Source organism: Pyxicephalus adspersus, chromosome 3 (genome assembly GCF_032062135.1).
Source record: "Pyxicephalus adspersus chromosome 3, UCB_Pads_2.0, whole genome shotgun sequence".
NCBI lineage: Eukaryota > Metazoa > Chordata > Amphibia > Anura > Pyxicephalidae > Pyxicephalus > Pyxicephalus adspersus.
Window position 1 is genome coordinate 95278679 of NC_092860.1, and position 22744 is coordinate 95301422.

At 35.0% G+C, this 22744-nt stretch overlaps 1 protein-coding gene across 1 annotated transcript in view; it reads left to right on the top strand.

Moving 5' to 3' along the window:
- Positions 1–22744, top strand: part of LOC140326814 (bifunctional heparan sulfate N-deacetylase/N-sulfotransferase 3-like) — a 108489-nt gene that overhangs the window by 67552 nt on the left and 18193 nt on the right. The window contains exons 7-9 of the mRNA XM_072405766.1: positions 10516–10698; positions 14687–14783; positions 16846–16969. Coding sequence (XP_072261867.1) covers positions 10516–10698; positions 14687–14783; positions 16846–16969 — 404 coding nt within the window. The remainder of the gene's footprint in view (positions 1–10515; positions 10699–14686; positions 14784–16845; positions 16970–22744) is intronic.

A 22744-nucleotide genomic window follows, 5' to 3' on the forward strand; every position in this document is an offset into this window, starting at 1 on the left:
GAAGTTTTTCTGGTGGAAATAGGATTTTTGAGTTGAAATTAACTTCACAAAGATCATCTGCTTATCCCTAGGTATCAGGATAGAATATTTTTACAGCCTACTTCTATTTAATAGAACAAAGGTCACAAACTATCAGGACATTATACAAAAATTGGTTTAATAATACTCCTGAATAATCGAGGCAATATATATATGTACAAAGACATGTGCATTTCATGAAAAAGATTATAGTAGATATATAGTAACTGCTAATTAAATAAGTAACATTTAAAAATTTTCAATAGAATTAAAGATGATAGATAATAAAGTTGATTGCAAAAAAGGTAAAAAATACCACTACTGACAAGGCTTTTACAAGATTTAAATCACATTCTCATTACTTTAAGAAATTAAAAATAACCCCAAGGCCAGGATAGAAATGAAGGAAGCTGTCGTCATCTCAGTTGTGGGTCATAATGGTATTTTTACTAGAAAATAAATCACACATGACCCTCTAGATGTTACCAGCCTGGATGAAATAAAATCTGCTTCTTTTAAAAAAAAGCTATAAAAAAGGAATTATGGAATTATATCTAGACTTGGATGGTAAATCCTGATTAACATTTCATAATTTCAATAGCAAAAATGACTAAAAAGCATGGTACATTTTTAACTACAATTCATTCTAAATATTTGTAATATAGGCAAATAATGTATCCAGAACAATACAAACATTATATGTCCCCATTACTCCTCTTTCAGGTCTAGACAAATAATATAGCAAGAACTGTTTATATTGTAAATGCATTAAGGACACTAAAACTGATGTAATCTGTTTTGCTAAACAAATCTGTTATATGGGATTTCCATTAAACAGAGGTATAATGGTGATGAAGTGACTGGGGATACCTGATGGCTATGTTTTGAAGAGAGTATATTGTGAGGAAGTAAGGCAAAAAGTGCAGGAACATTACCGCAGCAATCTTCAAAACCTTCCTCCGTTGGGATAATACTGGCTTGGTTTTACAAGCAAAATTCTGCAGAGTTTCTTCTAAGTCCTGTACTACACATTTCCTTTGCTCATCACACTGATGGGAAGCCTCATTGGGCAATACATTAGAACAGAAGGTTAGAAGGGGTGGGCAACTTTAGGCACTTTGAATGTCATGACAATAACTTGGGATTGGTCAATGACAGCAACATTTTTTGGCATAATCTCTTTATTCAATGCTCCTTTTTCATATTAGCCTTATGATTTTTGGTTCTTTTTTTCTCAAGAGGTTAGTGTAGTTTTTATATCTGGCTTCTTTGGTTATAAAACTATGCTTGGGTGCATTAGAGTTGGTACAAAGAAACAAACAAATAAAAAAGCAATACATACTGGCACCAATATGTAATACAATGTCATGAAACTTTGCATGCTATAGGCCACATTTTATTGTGTTTAAAGTAAGCACCTATTTTTTTTTAACTCAACTTAACTGGTCTCACGTAAGCAAATATAATATTTTTTAAAGCTTATCTCATATAATACATCCAACTGGTTTTGACACATTTAAGGTTTGCTATGTTGCTGCTAGCAAATTTAAAAGTTGTAATGGGTTGTCATAAACTAAGAATGATTTCATAAATTGCATGGCTAACTGCTAAAAAATATAGTATTAACACTTCTAAACGAATGTACAGAAGAGAAATCTAAATCAAATAAATATTTGGTAATTACCCCTTGCCTTGCATACAATTTTTAAAAGAACTCAGCAGGTAGGTTGGCAAATCTTGGAGAACGAACCACAGATCTTCTGTGGGTGTAGGCTGCCTTAAATCCTTCTGTTTCTGCATTTAATCCCAGACACACTTGGTGCTGAGTTTAGAGCTCTGTGCGGGCTATACTGTCACTTCCAGAACTCCTTGTTCTTCTTTACACTGAAGACAGTCCTTAATGACATTGGCTGTATGTTTGGGGTCATTGACCAATGAATTTGGAGCTAATTAAGCACCAGCCTGATGGTATTGCATGGTGGATGAATATCTATTTGTAAATCTCAGCACTGGGGACGCCATTAAACCTGACCAAATCCCCAACTCAAAATTAATTCCCAAATTCACAGAAAACCTACACCATGCTTTTACTGTTTATCATCTATGTCTATGACTATACTGAGTGTCTTTACTAGTGTTGGTGTTCGAATTCCGATAGACCCGACCCGAAAAAAACAAGATTCCACGGCAAAAGTTCAAATAAAAAAAATTAAAATAAAATATGAATGTTAATGAAATTCTATAAATTTCTATATTAGAAACTCTATCCAAGAACACATACAACTAGTAAAGGGCTGCAAGAGCAATCTGATTGCTCTTGCAGCCCTTATTAATCCCTAAAAAGAACCCGAATTCTCCCACTATTGACTTCAATGGTGTTCGAATTCGGCATTCAATCACCCGAACAATATGTCACTATTCGATTGAATAGCTGTCGAATTGAATAGTGAGATATTCAACCAACACTAGTCTTTACCTACAGACACTCATTATTGTACCATTTTCCAGTCCTTTGGCAACAAACAAATATTTCAATACTTCTGTGTGTGTGTGACTGGACCCCACAGGTTTCTGCCAGTTCTGAGCTGATGGCTCTTCTGAAGATCTTCTATTTTTGAAGTGAAGCAAGCATTATGTGCCTTTCATCTGCTACACTAAACTTCCTTGACCAAACACGACATCTACAGTTCCCACCTTGTGACTTGTCATGGTGTATGATCTGTGACGTGAAACTTTTGCAACCTTACCTTGGTAGCAGAGTTTGTTTCAGCTACACAGCTATTTTGTTTTAATTAATGACTATGTTACAACCTACATATGACAGTTATGATCATTGGCACTTGTTTGATATAATTGGTTAATCATACACCTGACTAATTCTACAAAAACCTTAACTTTGTGCAAGTGTACTTGTAAGAACTGATAATGGTGTGAAGACAAGGGGTAGTAGCACCAAATATTGATATAACTTAGATTTTTCTTTTGTTAGCTCACTTTGCTTTTTTTTAAAAAGTTAACAAGAATAAAGCAGACTTATAGTGCAAAGTTACAGTGTAGTTTTTTCACATCTGTCTAAAATTTTCTGATCTTTTGCCCTGCCCAAAATAAGTATACAGCTCAGGTGTATTCAACTAATCCTCACACAAGTTATCTGCATGCTTGATTTAGGGGTATGAATAAAATCACTGAAACCAAAAGCTCAGATTTAGTGACAATTAGCATTCCATCAATGATTTTAGCAATAGCAGTTTACATATTCTCCCGTCACAGATCTCTGCAGGAACAGGGGATCTGTGCCTTCTTCTGTGTCACCCAGTTAGCACTCCTTTGCAGTCTCTGCCCAGGAATCCCATTCACTGGGTAATGGTCTGAATCATGTGACCTCCTGAGAGTTGCCCCAATAGCCAAGAGGACTAGAATATTCCGCGGACACACTCCATCTGCTGGCAAAAGTGTGAACACCACCTGATTTGCCTCTGCTTCAGCACTCTATCTGTAGTGAGGTCTGTTACCTGCTGGTCACATGATCTCCATTTGTCCCATGACCTCCCTTATATAAGGAAGAGACTGGCAATAGGATGGTGCTTGAACAAGGAGTTTTTCTAGGCTCTGTTTCCAGGTTCTAGTTTACATTTCATTATTCTGATTCTGACGCTTTGGTATATGGGATCTGACTTGACTATTCCCAATTGCCTCCTGCCCTGTCCTTGGCTTGTCTGACATCTCTTGCCTTTGCCACTTGTACTGCATATTTGTCATACCCAGTGAACAGTACGGGGGGGTGTAGCCTTGGCACCACCTCCTAGAGTTGATCACCACTTACGGGTTGCATTGGTGAAGCCGGAGGCTGGTACCTTAGACTCTGATCCCCGAACAAGTCCCTGCTAAGTGGGCTGGTGACACGGAGCATCCACCATCCTGCCTGCAACACTGTGACATCTCCTAGTGAAAGGCCCACTTTGAGGCCTGTACACAATGGGCCTTTTTTTTTCAGCAAAGCCATTAAGAGCGGCTTGGTAAGCAGGTGCAAAGTAGCCTAGCACTGCTGGTTGGAAATATGAAATATTTCTATGCAATAGCTCATATTAAACTAAAACATAAAAATTGTTGGATAAGACTTTTTCCACCAGGGTTCTGTGGGGGTCACTAGAGGTTCCTTCAGCAATGAGCGATTCGTACCTCCCAGGTCAATATAACTAATACCAATGATCTTTTTGGCTATCTGTAATGATGACGTTCTTCCCCCTAAACACCAAGATAACGTACTATGAGCTGGGGATATAGTAAATATAGCAGGGGTCATTACTAAAAGTTATTTCAGAGGTTCCCCTATGTTATAAATGGTCTAGAAAGACTGGTCTAGATCAAGATAAGAGACTCACAAAGCTTACCAGTATGTTTTGTTGGCATAATCATTTGTATTGTCGTATGCTGGTACTAGAACTAGCATCTTTTTACATCAGAAAGAGCTCTGTAAGTAAACCCTATCTGAAAAAATATGCCCATTGCCTCTTTGCCACTCCATCCTATTTTTCTGGAAAATCTAAACTTTTCAATCAATCTTCCATTTTTTCAACAACGTTTTGGTGGTTCCTACTGCCAATCTCTATGTAACCTAAAAACACAAATAGATAAATGGATAGATAGAGAGATAGATGGATGGATATAGATAGATAGATAGATAGAACCATAAATGTGTGTATTTGTGCATTGTTGACAATAGAAAAAGACTTTTATTATTATTATTGTTCTTATTTTGTATTACATAGCAACAACATAAACAAAATAACAAGATAAAAAGAGGGTGAGAGAGAGAAATCATCTTTTCCTAACTGCAGAAATCCCCAATCTAAAACCTTTATAACTGTATAAACGCAGCGGCATTAATTAGCTTGTCAGTTACTAAGCCTAATAGTGTAGGAGCAGCTGTTATGAAGTTTCTGTGTACTGGAAAAAGGACCCTCTGGGCTACATGTATATGTGTACACAATGGAAAATTAATTGGAAAATTGCTGGTCAGAGAGTTTTGTTTACTCTAGTGACCTGTAAACATTTGTGCAAGCTACTGTAAATGTACGTAGTAATGAAAGGAGCCAGTCCACATAATCCTCCTTTTATCCTGCTATAGGAACCTCGATATAACAGCAATCATCAATCATTCATATGGAAGAAAATAATGGAAAATATAGCAGTGATTTCTAATTCTGTAAAAAAAGAAATATTGGAGCACAAACCATGTTACTGCTTTACAGCCAAGTCACACAGGGCTGTAAAATACATATGAAGTGCCCATGGCAATGAGAAAAAGCGCTTATAGAATCAGTGGATTATTGTGGCAGAATGTGAATGCTATAATTTGTATCATTCAGCAGATCTGATAATTCAGCGCAGCGGTATAAAAAGTAAGTGGCAGAATCTATTTGCATCCTTTCAAATCTAATTTGGTCCCAGCTCCAAAATGGTAAAGGGCGCTGAAATTTCCTGTTCATGACAGATGTGTCCTGGGAGGCTATTCAAATGTGTACAGTACAGACAGATAGGAAAAGAGAACAAAGTGGACCCTGGGGCATTTACCCTCATCATCAGCTCTCCAAAGACATTACATTAATCATTTCTATTCACTGGTTGGGTGACTGCAAGCTATATTCAGTTCTGTTGGGGAAAAAAAGTTTTTGTTTTTTTAGCATTAATATTTATCCTTCTAATAGATGCAAATGCTTCAGGAAATAAAATAATTTTGCAGACAGTAGACACAATAGAAAAACAAGTATTTTTCCATGTCCTCATATCTTTTACAATGCAATTAATGGATATGATGTTGGAACATTAGTTAAACTCATTTACATTGTAGCAATTGAACACAGAAGATGCTTTATGGATATTTAAATAGTAACAATGATTTTGTTTTTGTATTTACTTATTCACTAGTATGCTGAATGCTGCAAAAGCAGGTGCTGGATTTGTTGTGTTGTTTTAGAGATTAACAGGCATTAAGCTAAAAGTAGAAAAACATATTGTACATTTATTAAGCACTTCTTATCTATGAATAAAAAAATAATGTATATTTCCCTGTAAGAATAAAATGAAATCACATAATGCTGTAAAATATGACAGTAAAAATGATGTTAATAATCATGAAAGTTGCATCAGCAGTATATGTTGATTGGTGTGTAATATAACTCTTATTTTTATCTGCTTGCAAGATCTAAATATCCACAGAAAATAAAGGTATTTTACTTTCTACTGCATCACTACACTGCAGTTCCCTTTGCCTCTTGGCAATTCAGCCTTGCACTTACCAAGATGAAGTATAGCATTATGTAACATTACTGCATTCCAAAAAAAGTTAGCAATTTTCTGACATTACCTTATTCCAGTTATGACTTGATTACTTGGAAATGAAACAGATGAAATATATTGAGAGATATAAATGAGACTAAGAATAACTGTACTGTATAATTTTTAGGTAAATTAAGCCTCCAAGCAGGGATTTATTCCAACTGTGTATGTTGTACACTGATAAAAAGATGTTACCAATATATATATATATATATATATATATATATATATATACTAATCTTATCCTTTGTTTAAACCTTACTTCCTCTTGACACCCCCCTCTAAAACTCTTGCTATGTTTTTTGAATATCTCCACCATATTGCATTAGGAACCCAATGCAATTATTTTTTCAAGTCTTGCTCATCCCAACCTTTGACTAACAGTAATCCTAAATATATATCATGGTACAAATATTACACAATGGGCCTGATTTATTAAAGCTCTCCAAAGCTGGAAAAGATACACTTTCTTCAGTGAAGCTGGGTGATCCAGCAATTTTAAAGTATAGAATATCTGTCAAACTTTCTCTGCATCTGGGTTGTTTAAAAAGCCACACCATATTTACATGAACATGCTACAGTTTGTGGGTATCCAGACAATATGGGTCACTCAGGCTACCACTGAACCTACCTGCCAATGAACCCTAAATAAAAAACTGTTCCTCAAGCATAATCCATCGGCACCCTTCCACACAGGAAAACATTACTAGATCATAGAACAATTATTCAATGGCCAGACTTTGGCATTCTTTTTGTACCTTTTACATTGGGCTACGTCACCCGATCTCGTGTCTGCCCAGTGCGACATTGGGTGATGTACCCAGAAGAAGGAAGAAGTCCCTGACGTTGCCGGGACGAAGAAGAAATCCAGGATGTCGAGACCCGATCAAGGAAAACTCTAGCAAGAACGAGGGTATAATTAAACGTGTGGATTTTTTATTTTTCAGCTTAGTTCTGCTTTAAAGATTTATATGCTCCTTTTTTGATGGACCAATGACTAAATGACATCACATCAACGTAACCTGCCATAAGAGAACTATCAAACAACTAAAGTGGAACTTTTCTTAGACTTCTGTTCTAGCCCTCTTCTTACTTGTTTTTGGGTATGTAAGAGAATGTTTGTGTGAGAAGAGATGCCTGAATAGATGAAAATATTTGCTTTGGGTGATGTTTCCACTTGAAGTTCCCCCTTTTTCCTCTCTCCCCCTTTAAGTTTGTTAGAAGGTTTTCAGACATGGCTTCGCTCATGTGTATTATATATTATTATTATTATTATTATTAATATAATATATATAATATTAATAATAAATATTATACTATATTAAACCAACTGCAAATCATATCTAAATTGTATTTTCAGGTATTCCCATTGCCTGTGTCTCATGCATCACAAAGTTGCAACATTTCTAATAAGTTCTAAAAGACTCATGAACACTTTAAAGCCAAGAAAATTGCTTTTTTGCTTTGAACTTCCATAAGCCAGCATTCATTTAGAAGAAGGTGTTAAACGGACTTAGCCAAACAGAACATTAAAATGTTTGTGAAAGTAGGCTGAGCTTTAGTGTTGACAGAGCTAGGAAGGCAGCAAGATATATGAGTAAAATAAGCCTCTAATTGAAACAAAATGTGTATATCCATTGGATTTGTAAAATATTTATCCATTCAGTGCTAAGGTGCAGTTCTTTGTATCTCATTTAACTAGCAATGAAAGATATTGAGTGCATTTTTCTTGGCTGTCTCTTGCTACAGTTTGTAAACAGTAGCAGATCAATAATATCTGATGCACAAGGTTATAGTTCAGGTGATAAAGATCTATTCCTAAATCCTATTTTCTTCCCTGCAGGGAACACTTATAAGTCTATCAAGTTGAAAAAAGACAGAATATTTTCTCCCTGTCCTAGGCTTTTAAAGTGCTGCTCTGCTGACCTCTCCAAAGTTATAGCCTTTATAAGCACAGGCAGTCTCTTACGTGATACACTTGGGAAGAAGTTTTAAATCCTCACATAAAACCACACTCAATGCATGTACAATTCAAAAGCACTATACACAGGTTTCAGTATTCAGCAGTCCATTAAAAAAAACAGTTAAAGAAATAAAGTATTAATAAATTATCACTATATTGTTTTATTTGTATACATTGAAAAATACTATTGTAAATTAAACAGTATATAATGTACTTGTTAGTAATCTAATACCTATTTATATATGTAAATATATGTATACAATAATACAATATATGTATAAAACTCAGCCTAACATGCAGCATTTGATGTTGATTTATTTATATATTATTTGTCTAAGACACTATTCCTAATTTTCTGAAAGAGATATCACTGAATTTTAAAATTACCCTTGAGAAATGTTATGTATTCATTGGTATTAGGTGTTTCATTAGAAGACTATACCTCCAGTAGACTAGTAACTAGTTTCTATTTAAAAAGACCCCAGAGGCTACAGATTATTTGGGAATAAATATTACCCCCAATTTCCAAAGGTTGTATACCTAAATTATGAGAATGTCTTGGCAACAGGGAAAAGGAGTTTAATAATTGTATAATGCTCATCTTGTCACACTTTGATAAAATAAACAGTATGACAAGCTGTGCTACATTTGGTGGACTGGGTTTGCCACTTGGAAAATGGGCATAACCTGATTAACTTGGTTAAAGTAATATGAAACTATAAAACCGTTGAAAGCTTTAAATTAGATTATCTCTTGATTGGTATACTGAAGAAAACTTGGGACATTCTAGTGAGGCTTCCTCCATATCTTCCCCTTTTGACAATATGATATTTATACCAGGGTTATTTCCTATTTTGGATGGAACTTGAAGCAAACAATAATACCGTATTATTGTTTGCTTCAAGTTCCATCCAAAATTGTAAGTAAGAATTGCTTTGAGTCCTTTTGAAGACTGTCATTTTTCTGGCACTTGTGGATTTATTCCCTTTTTGTGGGACTAATAGAAACAAAAATTAAAACCTAAGGACTTCAAAATTGTAGATTCTCTCTCCTCTCTCCTGAGGAAGCAGATATTTCCATGAAACGCGTAGAGAATTTACCCAGAATGTATCCCTCACAGGGACACTCTGAAAGGAGAGATTATTGTGGTTAATATTGGTTTATGTGGTTTTATGTACTGGAAATGAGCCTGGAATGTAAATATTAATATTATACAAGGTTGGAAAATATGAATGAGCTGTAAGTAAAAGATCTCATTCCCGAAGCAAGGTTTGTGCAGCGGGGAGCGGTAATTGTTGGGGGTAGGAGACCCGAAATGAGGTGGTATGTATAGCATTCAAGGACATGCAACCTCACAGATGTTTTTGGGGGGGATTTGTTAGTGGGGTTGTTTTATGATACCTACGGGTATATATGTATATATATATATATTAAACGTATATAAATGTATATATTACATATAAATATGTATTGATGTTATATGTTGTGGCTATAAGAAGGTTTTAATTCAGCATTTTGGGCAGATAGGACTGCACATTTATGGTAAATAGAATGGATACATTTTTAAAAGAAATGGTGTAACAATAAACTGGGCAGCATGGGCATTTGACCCATAATTTGGATGTGGCTTGGGAATTGTTTTTTTTTTTTCCTATTTGTACTAAAATTTTCTAATATTGTCCCCTAATTTTCTTCTCATATATGCTGCCCCTTACCATAAACCAAAAATATGCCAGCCATTGTATAAATTCAACATTGAATTGGCCTTATGTTACCATGAAACTGTTGTTGGGTGAACATGTAAACTCTACCAGGGCAGGCAATTAAATTACTAATTCTACACATCCTATAAAGCATGACATAATATGCTGCCACTGTATAATTGAATGAAATACATAATTGAAGCCAGGGTGTTTTATTCTATGCTTTAGCTGTAGAAGAAGACAAAAAGAAGATATTAACTGCTACTGTAATAAACATTAAAACGTTTGTAATGGCCTAGTACGTTTCGATACCATTACACTTATTGGTAATTTGAGCTGCTCTGAAGATATGTAGTTCAATAAAAGATATGTAAAATAGAATTAAATGGAAAAAAAAAAATCACATAATATAGAAAAAATGTTGCATGACTGTCCCCCAGTGGCACAACACATTACTGCAAACTTTGACATTTTTTTATAATTGCCTTTCAGATCAGCATCTTCATGACCCACTTGTCTAACTATGGGAATGACAGGCTTGGCTTGTACACGTTTGTGAACTTGGCCAAATTTGTGCAGACCTGGACCAATTTAAAGTTGCAAACTCTTCCTCCAGTTCAGCTAGCGCATAAGTATTTCCAGCTTTTCCCAGAGCAGAAAGATCCTGTCTGGCAGGTGAGTGTATAAATTAAATCCAGTTCACAAGATACTGTGTAAAGTTTTCTCCAGCAAATCTACAATATATATATTAAACAAAATGCATTCAAATGCCTACAAGTAAAGTGTGCATACCATAAACTGAATCCTTCTGCTCCTTCTGGGGAATACTAAAATGCATCAGCCTAAATTTATTCAGTTTCTGGAGTTCAGCAGCCTTAACCCAGCAACAGTAACTCATGGAACCTTGTTTGTGTATGAAATTATTTTATTGATAGAAGACTATAGTTTTATTAAGGTTTATTGTTAAAAAAATGTATTTTGGGCTAACAATTTATATTTTTAGCTTGCTGGGTTTTTTTTATTAAATGATTCATATTTGTTGTTTATTTTTTTGGTTGATGAATAATGTTTATATGATTTGTTTGCACTTATCTTGTAAAAGGAAAGGAGATTACAGGGCATATTATTGGTGCAAAAGGGATTTCAGCTTTTCTTGTGGCAACCCTTTCTGTGTTTTGCATGAATCACTAGCCTATACCTACAACTTGTCTTGTATAGAATGATGTAGCATTGCAATCCTCAGCTTGACTGCATCATTACATACAATGGAGGCTGATAAAAATTATGCTTTTGGGCATACCACTATTGGGCATATCAGACATTTAATCTGTCTTCCTGCTGCTGTCTTTAATACATACACTACATCACATATTAGAGGATACTTTAGATTTTATGGCTCACTGAATACCACTATATTTGTGGTATATACATGTGTATTTGAGATATCTGACACTGCATAATGGGGAGGGGTGGTGATGGGAATAACTAGGAAGAAACAAAAATGATAGTGTAGGTTGGGATTGTTAAGATAATATGAAATTGTATATTTTATTAATATGTGTCTAAAAATATATTATCTTTTTTAATGGGAATAACAAAACAAATAAAAAAGATATTGGATGATGTACCAAGCATGAAGGACTAGAGGGGAATACCAGTGACTGAGGAAAATAGTAAAACCTCTTTGTCACTTAGGAGGGTCAGAATCCACCAAAAGCAGGCTTTTGTAATGATCATTGCAAGACTGAACTGAGTTCATTGACAGCATCTAATCAATATTTTTTCATTAATTTCTATATGCATTATTGTCTACCTGTCTACCAAAAGCAGGCTTATCTGAGGGGTGTTCTATATTGTAGCCTGAGGAATGGATGCTAAAGAACTTAAAAAGCCACCAGTGTTTACTAGAGCACCCAAAAGGAGTAATGAACTTCATTGTAGATTCCAGGTTCACCAAACCAGGCAGATACAAACATAGATATCAGAAAGACCGCCAATTTTGGAGCCAGGAACAATGAAAAGGTAAATGGGAACATGAAGAACATTGGAATTAAAGGGGTTACCGAGTTAGTAGGAGCTGGGGGTGTCACTGGGTTCACAGGGATCACAAGAAGCAGAAGGGTCACAAACATAAGCAGTAGGGTGGCACTAGCAAAGAGATGCAACAATGCAATGCCAAGTGATCCACTCATATGACTCGAGGTGTCCTAGGCAATCAAGTGAACTACTTTCTGACTGGTCGTGGCACCAGGACCAGGTGAATCAAAGAGACTCAAGTTAGCCTGTCTTAAAGGTACTTGTATCTGAAACTCTGGGTGGCTTACTGTTTATAATTATATTATTCTTTATACTAATAAGGACATTGCACAAGTATAATAGTATACAGGAAGTATAAAACCTTAGCAAGATTAGGTATACATATAGAGATATTTAGTAAATCACTAGAAAAGAAGGAAGGGAAGGAAGAGCACTGTTTTTAGGCTGTCATATATATTTTGCAAATTATAGATTGCTGCAAACTATTTTGTTAGGATTTAATAAAACCCTATAACTATTTACCCTAACACACATTTAGATGTAATAATTTATTTTACCATAAATGTTAGCAAATAATTTACAATTTTAATGATCATTGCAAGACTGGACTGAGATCACCTACAGCATCTAATCAATAATCTTTTCATTAATTTCTATGTGCATCATTGATTAACTGTTCCATAATTCCACTTTTAGTAGGTGCTGTATAAGTAGATGCAAGTAGATTAACTGTTCTCTGATAATATTTTTTAATTGAGGTTGTTTATTATAAATGTAATTAATGAGAATCTGCTATTTATTAAATAAATTCTTCCTATAATTATATTATTTCACTTTATATTTAAATAGTGTAATTTTATCATTGCATGCATTATATTTTTAGTGATAAATAATTTGAATTCATTGTGAAGGAGAATGCTTAGTACACAATATAATTGCTTTGCTTTACATAAATAATAGGGATCAAGCCATTACTAATTTAGTTTCTAAACATATACTGTTCATAATTATAGGGGTTTTGCAGTTTATAAAAAGGGATTAGTAATAATAGAAAGGATTGTTTTGTCTTTCTCTAGTTTCATTCATATGTTCATACATTATGCATTTGTTTGAATTCCATGTGTATTAGAAAAGGGAAGCAATGAAAGGTCATATGGAATATTAACTGTCTCTTTGTGAAGTGTGTAAACAAACAACCATAATAATCTGACCTATCTTTCTTTAAATATTAATATAAACATATATATATATATATATATATATATATTTATATTTATAGTATATATATATATATATTTTCCAATGTATCTAGTGCAAAGTAAATGTATAACACACATTGACCCACCTAGCACTCCAAATAAACATATTCGGCACACCTGTCAGAGGAAACACCACGAATGGTCCACAGACTGGAAATTTGCTCCACCATGCTTGTTAAGGAATTCTATAGAATCCAGTCCCTGTAAATATTTAATTTTAAATAACCTAGGTTTGTTTACCACAGGACATAGTGGTTTCATTCTAAAACTACTATTAAAAAATTATGGTGGCACATACATCCCATCAAACACAGGGATTGCAGGTAGTCCCAGTTTTCTTCAAATGCTTATGTATTTGCTTATGTAAATCAACAATGTAATACATCTTATTGTAAGCCATATCTACTATTTAAAAATTGAATGATGAAAGTGGCATGCAGGTGTGTCCTCACTTTTGTTTTCTCTTGTGGGTCGCAGATACCCAAATCTGGAACTACACTTTACTTTAATTCACTTAAAGAAGATCTATAGTTCCATATACAAAAAATTGTAAGCAGGCGGTGTTCCTATTGCAGAAGAGACAGGCAATGTCCTTTCTGAAGTAAAACATACTTACCTGCCTGTTCACAACCTTATTTTATTAGTATACTGAGCTGCGTATGTGGGGATGCCAGGATGTGCTGTAACTGCAAGTATGTGAGAGTTATGTTATCCCGGCCTAGATTAAGATGGCCAAAGTTACGACAACCAGAAAAGTAATAGAAGAAGATGGTGGCACCCATGATAGGCCATAGACAGGTGAGTTTAAATTAAAAAATAGTGATGCAGAAAGGACATCGTCTGTTCCTTCTGCAATAAAGAACCTGCCTAACTGTAATTCGTTATTTTGATGGTTTAGTTATAATTCAAATGTTTATTGGAGGGCAATGTTAGTAGTTCATCCATCCTGTTTAGCATAACTAAAACAGCTTCATGTAAACAGAAGTTACCTTTGTCAGTACATTTTGCTGTGTTTGCTATAAAGAACAAAACTTGCATTTGGCAGGTGTGCATTTCTACTTGCTTATTTTCATGGCGACAAGACAGCTTGTAATACCATGTTCTGTTTATACAGATTATGTTTAACGTGATTGAGATTGTATGACAAACATCCCTCTGACAGAACGTCAATTACTTCATGTTTTTTCTGTCCCATTTCTACAACTCTTTTCTCTATAACTAGAATGTTCATACAGACTGGCAAGGGCTTAATGTGGTATGAAACAAATTGTACAAAAAATCTGTCAAGGGAAAATTTGATTGATAAATCACGTAGCTTTGTTTCAAATTTCAGCTGCTTTTTTGTTTCACTTGTTAATATCTTTTAGAATCCCTGTGATGATAAACGCCACCGTGATATATGGTCAAAAGAAAAAACCTGTGATCGCTTGCCCAAATTTCTTGTTGTGGGACCACAGAAAACTGGTGAGCAGTCTTTTAGTTATAGGCTGTTTGTTAGAACTGCATTGTATACTATCTCATTTTCCGTGGTGGTTGGTGTGTAAAAATATAGGGGTTAGTTCACTTAGGAAAGTGAGTGTTCACAAAACTAAGACAAATAGGTAAACTCAGTTCGCTTGGAATACCCAAACATGTTCAAAAAAAATCTGGATTGATTCTTTTAATGATTAGAAAAATAAACACAACTCCATCTTATTTACTTAGCTCCATGAAAATTGACTTTACAAGGAGAACATTTACTTTAACATTCAGCTAAATGAGAAATCTTTACTCCTTTAATAAACCAATCTATTATTATAATATTAGTCAGAAACTGTTTTTAAGACATAGCTCTACTTTTTTTAAAAAAAGTGTTTTTATAAATATAAAAAAGAAAAAAAACAAATTTAAGGAAAGGTTATATCAAATGTAAAATGTTTACATAAAAATACAAGTATGCAAATAAAATGACATATGCAAGTATCCTATTATTACTGGGCACCATGTTGCAAAATGTTAGCTGCTGCAATAAAAAAATAAGTTAGCAAAGAAAACTCAAAGCAAATGCAAGGAACAACCTAGGTGTCAGGTGGGCTTATTTTTATTTTTTATTGTTCTCCATTTAATGCTGACAGTAGATATATTTGGCCTGATTTATTAAAGCTCTCCATGGCTGGAGAGGATACACTTTCATCAGTGAAGCTGGGTGATCCAGCAAACCTGGAATGGATTTCTTCAAAGTAATTTGCTATCCATTTGCAGATCCATTACGAGTTTGATGGATCACTCAGGTTCACTAATGAAAGTGTATCCTCTTCAGCCTTGGAGAGCTTTAATAAATCAGACCCATTGACCCATTCATGTAATGAAACCAGTATTTTATTATTATTATCATTATTATTTAATTTTATTATTAAAATTGTGATTAGAGTATAATCTTTGTGGCTCTAAGTTGACCCTGATTTTAGAGGCTTTTTTTAGCCCAAAAGACTGAGAATATCTTGTGAATTTCTATTTATGCCCTAATAATGGTTTACAGAGCACGGGTCCTTTTTGCTTTATAGCACCCAGCTAGCATTTTTTCATGTTTCTTTTGCTCTGGTTCTGCAATTGAATGAGGTCAAGTTTATAGATTAAATAAATTAAATAAGTAAATAAATAAATAAAAATTATTTCACAAGTGGGCCAACTGGCAACCCTGGACAGAACCTAGGCAAACTTTTTTCACAAGACTTTTTATACTTTTTATAAAGTTATATTTAATTCTGTTTCATTTACTTATGTTTTTCAGCATCCTTCCTAGGTACTATGTAATATCTGTATTTGTACTGACATTAACAACATGGATGTAAAACCAATTTAAATATACATATGCTAACAGCTGGTAAAAATTACCACCTCAAAACTTGGTATATTTTTATCATCCCTTACCACAACAACACGCAGATTTGATTTATTTGGTAAATTAATATAAAGGGAAAGCAGATGTCAATGTAATATGACATGTTAAAAGTTTAAACTTTTATACTTTTATTGTATATATACTATTGTATATATTTTATAGAACTTAAAAAAAAAACTTATATACAGCAAGTTTATACCAGCAACAGTTCACCTGAACTATGCTTTATCTCTTTAGAAAATGTGCCTTGAATAAATCTATAAATTGTTTTATATTAAACATAGTTGTTCTCAAATATTAATAATAATAAAGACCACCACCAAAGAATTTTAATATATCCCTCCTTTTCTTCATTTTTGCAAAAAAGCCAAATGAAAGGGGAAACAGTGAATTGACCATGACCTAAATTAATACAATGATACACAAATGCTAAAAAATAAAACAATGGAGTGCAGCATGGGGAAGAGGGTTGTCAGGGTGGTGATGGGGAAGGTCTTGCTTTAACTACTGTGATTTCTCCTTTTAATGACAGTATTGCAGAAACTTTTTTTCTAGTAAAAGTCTTTTATTTTATATATCTAATAATAGCCATTGTTATTAAAATAAAAAAAATATTTAATGAAAATCGGATCATGTTGACTGCAGGTACTACAGCATTATACCTCTTCCTGGTCATGCATCCTGCCATCTTTAGCAATTCTCCAAATCCCAAAACATTTGAAGAGATGCAGTTCTTCAATGGAAATAACTACCATAAAGGTGTAGATTGGTAAGTGCTTGACGATTCTTTTTGTGATGGAATTTTTTGATATTCTTTAATCTTAGTGTTAGTTGAAAAAATACAAAGTGATCTACCATGAAGTTCCTTGTCCAGGGACTTTCTTTATTGGGTGAAAACATTTGTGCTCATACATTGGGCCTGATTTATTAAAGCTCTCCAAGACTGGAGAGGATATACTTTTATCTGTGAAGCTGGGTGATCCTGGAATGGATTTCTTCTAAGTCATTTGCTAGCAAATGTTTTGAATCCTGTACCAGATCCACTCCAGGTTTGCTGGATTATCCAGCTTCACTGATCGTGAGGATGGTGTATCCTCTCCAGCCATGGAGAGCTTTATTAAATCTGGGCCATTGTTTCTCTGTCATCCAATGGGAACTGCAAGTGGCTGAAATCAGAAATGGACTTCTGTTGTCAAAACCCAGTAACATGGCCTGAGAAATGCCATGAAACCATTTCTGTAATGCTAGCATGTAGACAGGAAGTGGCTGCACTAAGATTTACCAAAGCATATAAAAAAGGGTAAAACAACTCTAATAAAATTCAAATGTATAAAAGTTAGCAAACTAAATGCCATTCATTTTGAGTTTACATATACTGTATTTTAAACTGTTCCTGATTTTGCATCTCTTTACCAATGAATGAAGATTTTTATAATTTCACAAACACATACCTAATCTAATTTAGCTTAAATGTCTGTGGCCAATTAAATCTTAATTAAAATATTAAAGAAGTAATAAGATATGTACAAGTAGTTTAAGGAGAAGAGTATAAACATTGGTTACTTAGTGTTAATTATGTGTATTAATCTTCTAGCAACTTAAAGTGTATGTCAACACAAAATTACTTTTCTGGTTTTAAATAAAGCAGTAAATTATTAAAGCTTCTTTTCTCTAATTTACTGTCCTACTTTAACCATGTTGATCTAACAGGTGCAACATATAGAGTATAATTTGTACAAGATATAGGGCATGACTTGTATAATGAAATGCCTAATAAAATGTACAAATAGGAAGACTGGGATGCTGGAGTAAGATCAAGGCATTAGTGAGGGCCAAGGACAGATGTTTGGAAGTGCAAAATGATTCTCTTATCAAGGCATTGGTGTCCACCTTGTTAAGATGTTGGCAACCGAAAAGGTTCTCTTGAGAATTTTGGTTTGTCTAAACCTTGTTGCTATCCAGATACACACGTGTATGTCTTTGAAAATGAGTATATTACTATATATACCATGACAATGTAGTGCAAGGATGAGCCAAGCTCCAGTCAACCTGCAACTATATCTGAGAAGCAGGAGCTCTCTCGAGCACATCGAAATGCTACATTACTATGAGAACAGTAAACCAGAGCTGATTCCTTTTTCTCTGCAGCAAAACAGTCTGCCTTTCTTTTGTCTCATGCGAGTCCGAGATCATAAACTAACCAAATACCAGGCAAGCTCCCCAGTGCCCACCAGCTGTGCTATGTTTCAACAAACTAATACTGAGCTATTATTTCAAAAGTGAACGGTAAAAAGTGGTGATTGTATCTAGACCTTCAAATATTATATATGCTTTCACATATCAATCATATCTAGCTTGGCTTTCTTTTATAGGTAATTTGAAGAAGTTTCAGAAGTCTGAACTTTATTCCATTAAGTCAATTTATTTTACTTCTGTTGACCATTGATTACTCCACACCTCTATAAAACCTAACTTTCACTAACCCTGGGAAGTAAAATGACTGCTAGACACCGCTGGCTTGTGCTGAATTACAAGCAGGACTTTAATCATTACCTCAGCTATTCATAGTTGACATCTAATAACTTGCTTTTTTTCCAGTCAGCTTTTTGGATGTGAAGTTGAATTATAGCACCCAGGAGATCTCAACTGTATTCAAAGTTTATTTTAGGCATGAGAGTGTTTAAAGGTTTTTGATTTAATATTTTTCTTTTAAATAAAGAAATAAATGGTCCACATAGTACAGAAGCCATCTAGACATGTATCTTTTACTGATTTTGTAACCTAAACCTATGCAATGATTCCATAACAGCATAAATATACAGACAGTGACAGGAAACTCCATTTGATAGAAATCATCCACAACATCCTATAGATAGATACTTATTGGGACTGTGCTAATAGAGGAGTAATGTTCACTTTGTGATAATTACTAACTAACAGTACATAGAGAAGGGTTGGAACTTTTATCAGGGTTTAATAAAATGATTTACTATCTGTAATTGTCCTGATCACTGGTCGTAAGTGAAGGTAAATACTAGTGTTGGTCGATTAGCTCACTATTCGATTCGGCAGCTATTCGCTCGAATATAGCAAAAAAATTCGGGTGGTCGAATGTCAAAGTCGAACACCATTAAAGTCAAAGGGAGGAAAAATTTGGGTTTGTTTCAGCACTGTGTAGAGCTTCTACAGCCTCCAAACAGATGTAAAAACATACATTGTAAAAGGATACATAAAAAGATACATTATAAAAAGATACATAACACTATTACATACCCCTGTACTTCAAATGAAGATTAAAGAGCACCTGTCAAATCAATTATAGGCCAAAGCTAGGTACACACTTCCAATAATTATTGTTAGAAAATGAACGATTACAACCGATCAAAGATTATGCACGATTATACTTGAACAATCATATTGTGCACAATTCTGTACATGCTGTAACAATATGATCGGTCAAATATAATCCACCAACAGTGTCCACACGCTAGATATAATTGTTTGAACGATGCAGTGAGGGACATGTAAAGGAGAAAGTGTACCGCAGAAACATGCACGATCACTGAACGACACGATACTGTACACACGATAGATAGTGAAAGATCGTCGGCCGATCAGATCCACGGTGGCGGTCGTTCCTTGGTCACTTTTTTTTTGGCCAATCGGTTGTTCATCGGTCGTTCGTCAGTCGTTTTTAACGATAATTATTGGACGTGTGTATGCAGCTTTAGTCTACACGGACTCCCCAGCGTTTAACCTGAGGCTTTTTAAAGCCCATGTTTGAAGTCCCCATGCATTCCAATAGGCTAATCTACACCAGGACGTTTCCTTCCGGCACGTTTTTGAGCGTTATCTTAAACGTTGCTTGCAAGATTTAAAAAATTAAAACGCTGGATAAACGTGGGAAAACGCTTCCATTGAACTCAATGGAGGCTTTTTCAAGCGTTTTTAAGCTTTTATGAAAGCTTCCACTGAAAACAATGGGGGATTTTATAAACATTTTTAGCATTTTTAATAAGGAGACTCCCAGATCTCCACCGCCCCACCCTGGGGCGGTGCATAAATCCCCTTACCGATTCCCTGAAAGGGTTAAAATATAATAATATAATATATGTATGTCAATGATGAATTGCAATGAACAGAGCCCTGGAAATCCTCCTGACAGTGAGGGAGTGCAGGGCACTAGGGGTTAAATGAGGACAAGCCTCATTCACCCCTAGTGCTCTGGCTGAGGTTTTACATTTCTCAGCCATGGTTCTGGTGAGGCTACAGAACAGAAAGTGAAGGAGAATCTCCCAAATAATATTCTGGTACAGATTTGGGTTTAACTTTTTTTTTTTACTTTTATTTAGATATACATTAAGCTTTATAGTCATTAAGTCATGTGCAAGCCCATAATTTGTTCTTTATGTGTCTGCAAATGTCTTTGTGTTTAGGAATAGAATTTAAACTTTCCACCTTGCTGTTACATCTTTTGTGCCATGTAACTCATTTTAGTGGATGTTTCCTACTTTACAGAAAATTCCATTAGGCTTTAGAGTGACCTAAACTCAAACTATTTACTTTACATAAAAGTGAAACAACCTTTTTAAAAAAAAAGTGCAGCACCTCCCTTTTTTGTTTTGATCGCTGCTTGATCAGAGCGCAAAGCCTCCCGTTATACATCCCAGGAGGCTCTTAGCTGCTCTTGCTGCGCATGCCCGATGTCTTGCATGCACAAAAGGAGCCGTTTTTTTAATGGGAGAAAAAAATTGCTGCTCTCACGCATCATGGGATACCAGGACGACACAGGACCTGATGGTCAAAACCTCTCAATGGACTGACGGATCTGCGACATTAAAGGTGTGTTTTTTTTATTTTGACTTTAGCTCTGCTTTATTATTTATCCATATCATGTTGTTCATAATTGCCAATGAGAATAATTTTACTAGCATTCATTTAAAGGTTTTAAACTATACTGTATATGCATTAATTTGCAGAATTCTCTTTATAGTCATAGAACATTGGACCACCTATGATTCTAGGCCCCATGGCAGTTGTCCAGTCTGCTTTGGCTATAATCTCCTCTTTCACAAGCAGTTATACATTGTAAGGAAGGTGAGAAGCAGGACCATAGGCAGAATATTCATGTCTGCTTAAAGTTAACCTAGTTAAATTATTAAAGGTTATTGATTAAGATTACATATATAAAAAGTTTTAGAATGTCTACAGAAAATATATTTAGAATTAAAGAATTAAAGTTTCACCCTACTAGTTTTGGAGGTTAGTAAGTCCATCCAGAATTCGAAATACTCTGTGTGCTAGAATCACCTGAAATCATCAAGTTAATATTACTTGTCCATTGGGATTTCATTTATTACATCAGATTATGATCTAATGAGCTTCCTGGAACAAAGCAATCACATAGTTATGTAGGCATTAGAGGCTGGGATGTAAAGTGGTCTTTGGGAACCTATAATTTGTGTTACTTTTGCCTAAGGATCTACTAAAATATAAAGTATGTACTTCAACATATTAAAGTATTAGATAATGGGGTTGATTTACTAAAGCAGATTTTGCTGTTTGTTTACCAAAATGAAAATTACTGTGTGATTTTGAGATTTTTCAATTAATCTAGTAAATGTGGTTAAAATTCACAAGTCACAAAAATATTCAATCAAGCTTAAGGAAATGTGATTTTTGCTTGCTCTGGAAACAATGGGTGAAGACAGCATAAAACTTCATTCACTAAATTAGATGAAACTTCTTTTGAGTAATAATTCACTTTGCTAGGTGAACAACTTATATTCTTTTAGTAAATCAAACCCAATGGATTAATAAATCTATAGCAAATTCTAGGGCCTGATCTCGATCGATAGAACATCATGGCCACCAAAACTGATACATGTTAGAAGATGGTCATCTGTTTAGTGACTCCGTGCTGTGCACCATCGCAGTATAAAACACTGTTTATTCTGTCCATGCTATCATTTGCAGCAGCCAGGAGAACTAAGATAGCAGCAGCCCCTGTTTCCCTTTAGACGTACAGTCCAATGTATTTTATGGCATCCCCGGCATCTATTGATAGGCTGCACACAGCTGAAGGGGATTCTAGAGGCTGATCAGCTCCTGACTCAGCCCTGCACTCCTATTGGCTGCTTGGACTTTAAAGTCTCTGCTCTCAGTCACCAGTGCCTGTTGTAGCGTATAGCTGGGCTATACTGTGCTGAAGTGTGTTTTCGTCTGATTTACTGTTACTGACCTTGCCGCTTCCTGAACTATCATTTGTATCCAGTCTGGACCAACCTTTTGCCTGTCACCCTGACTCTGCTTGTGTTTTGCCCTTCTGTACTTTGGTGGACGGATATACTGTGTATGACCTCTGCTCTGTTTCTGGACTTTGCTCTGTTGGAATCTTGGTACTGCTTATCTGGCTTGCTGCCAGCCTTCCCCAGACACCATTTCTTGCGCAGTAAGTCCTGGGGGCAACCGAGTGCTGGGAGATGCAACCAATCTCCCGAGGCTGAGTGGGGGCTTACTATAGATGAAGACTGCGGTGTTAAAT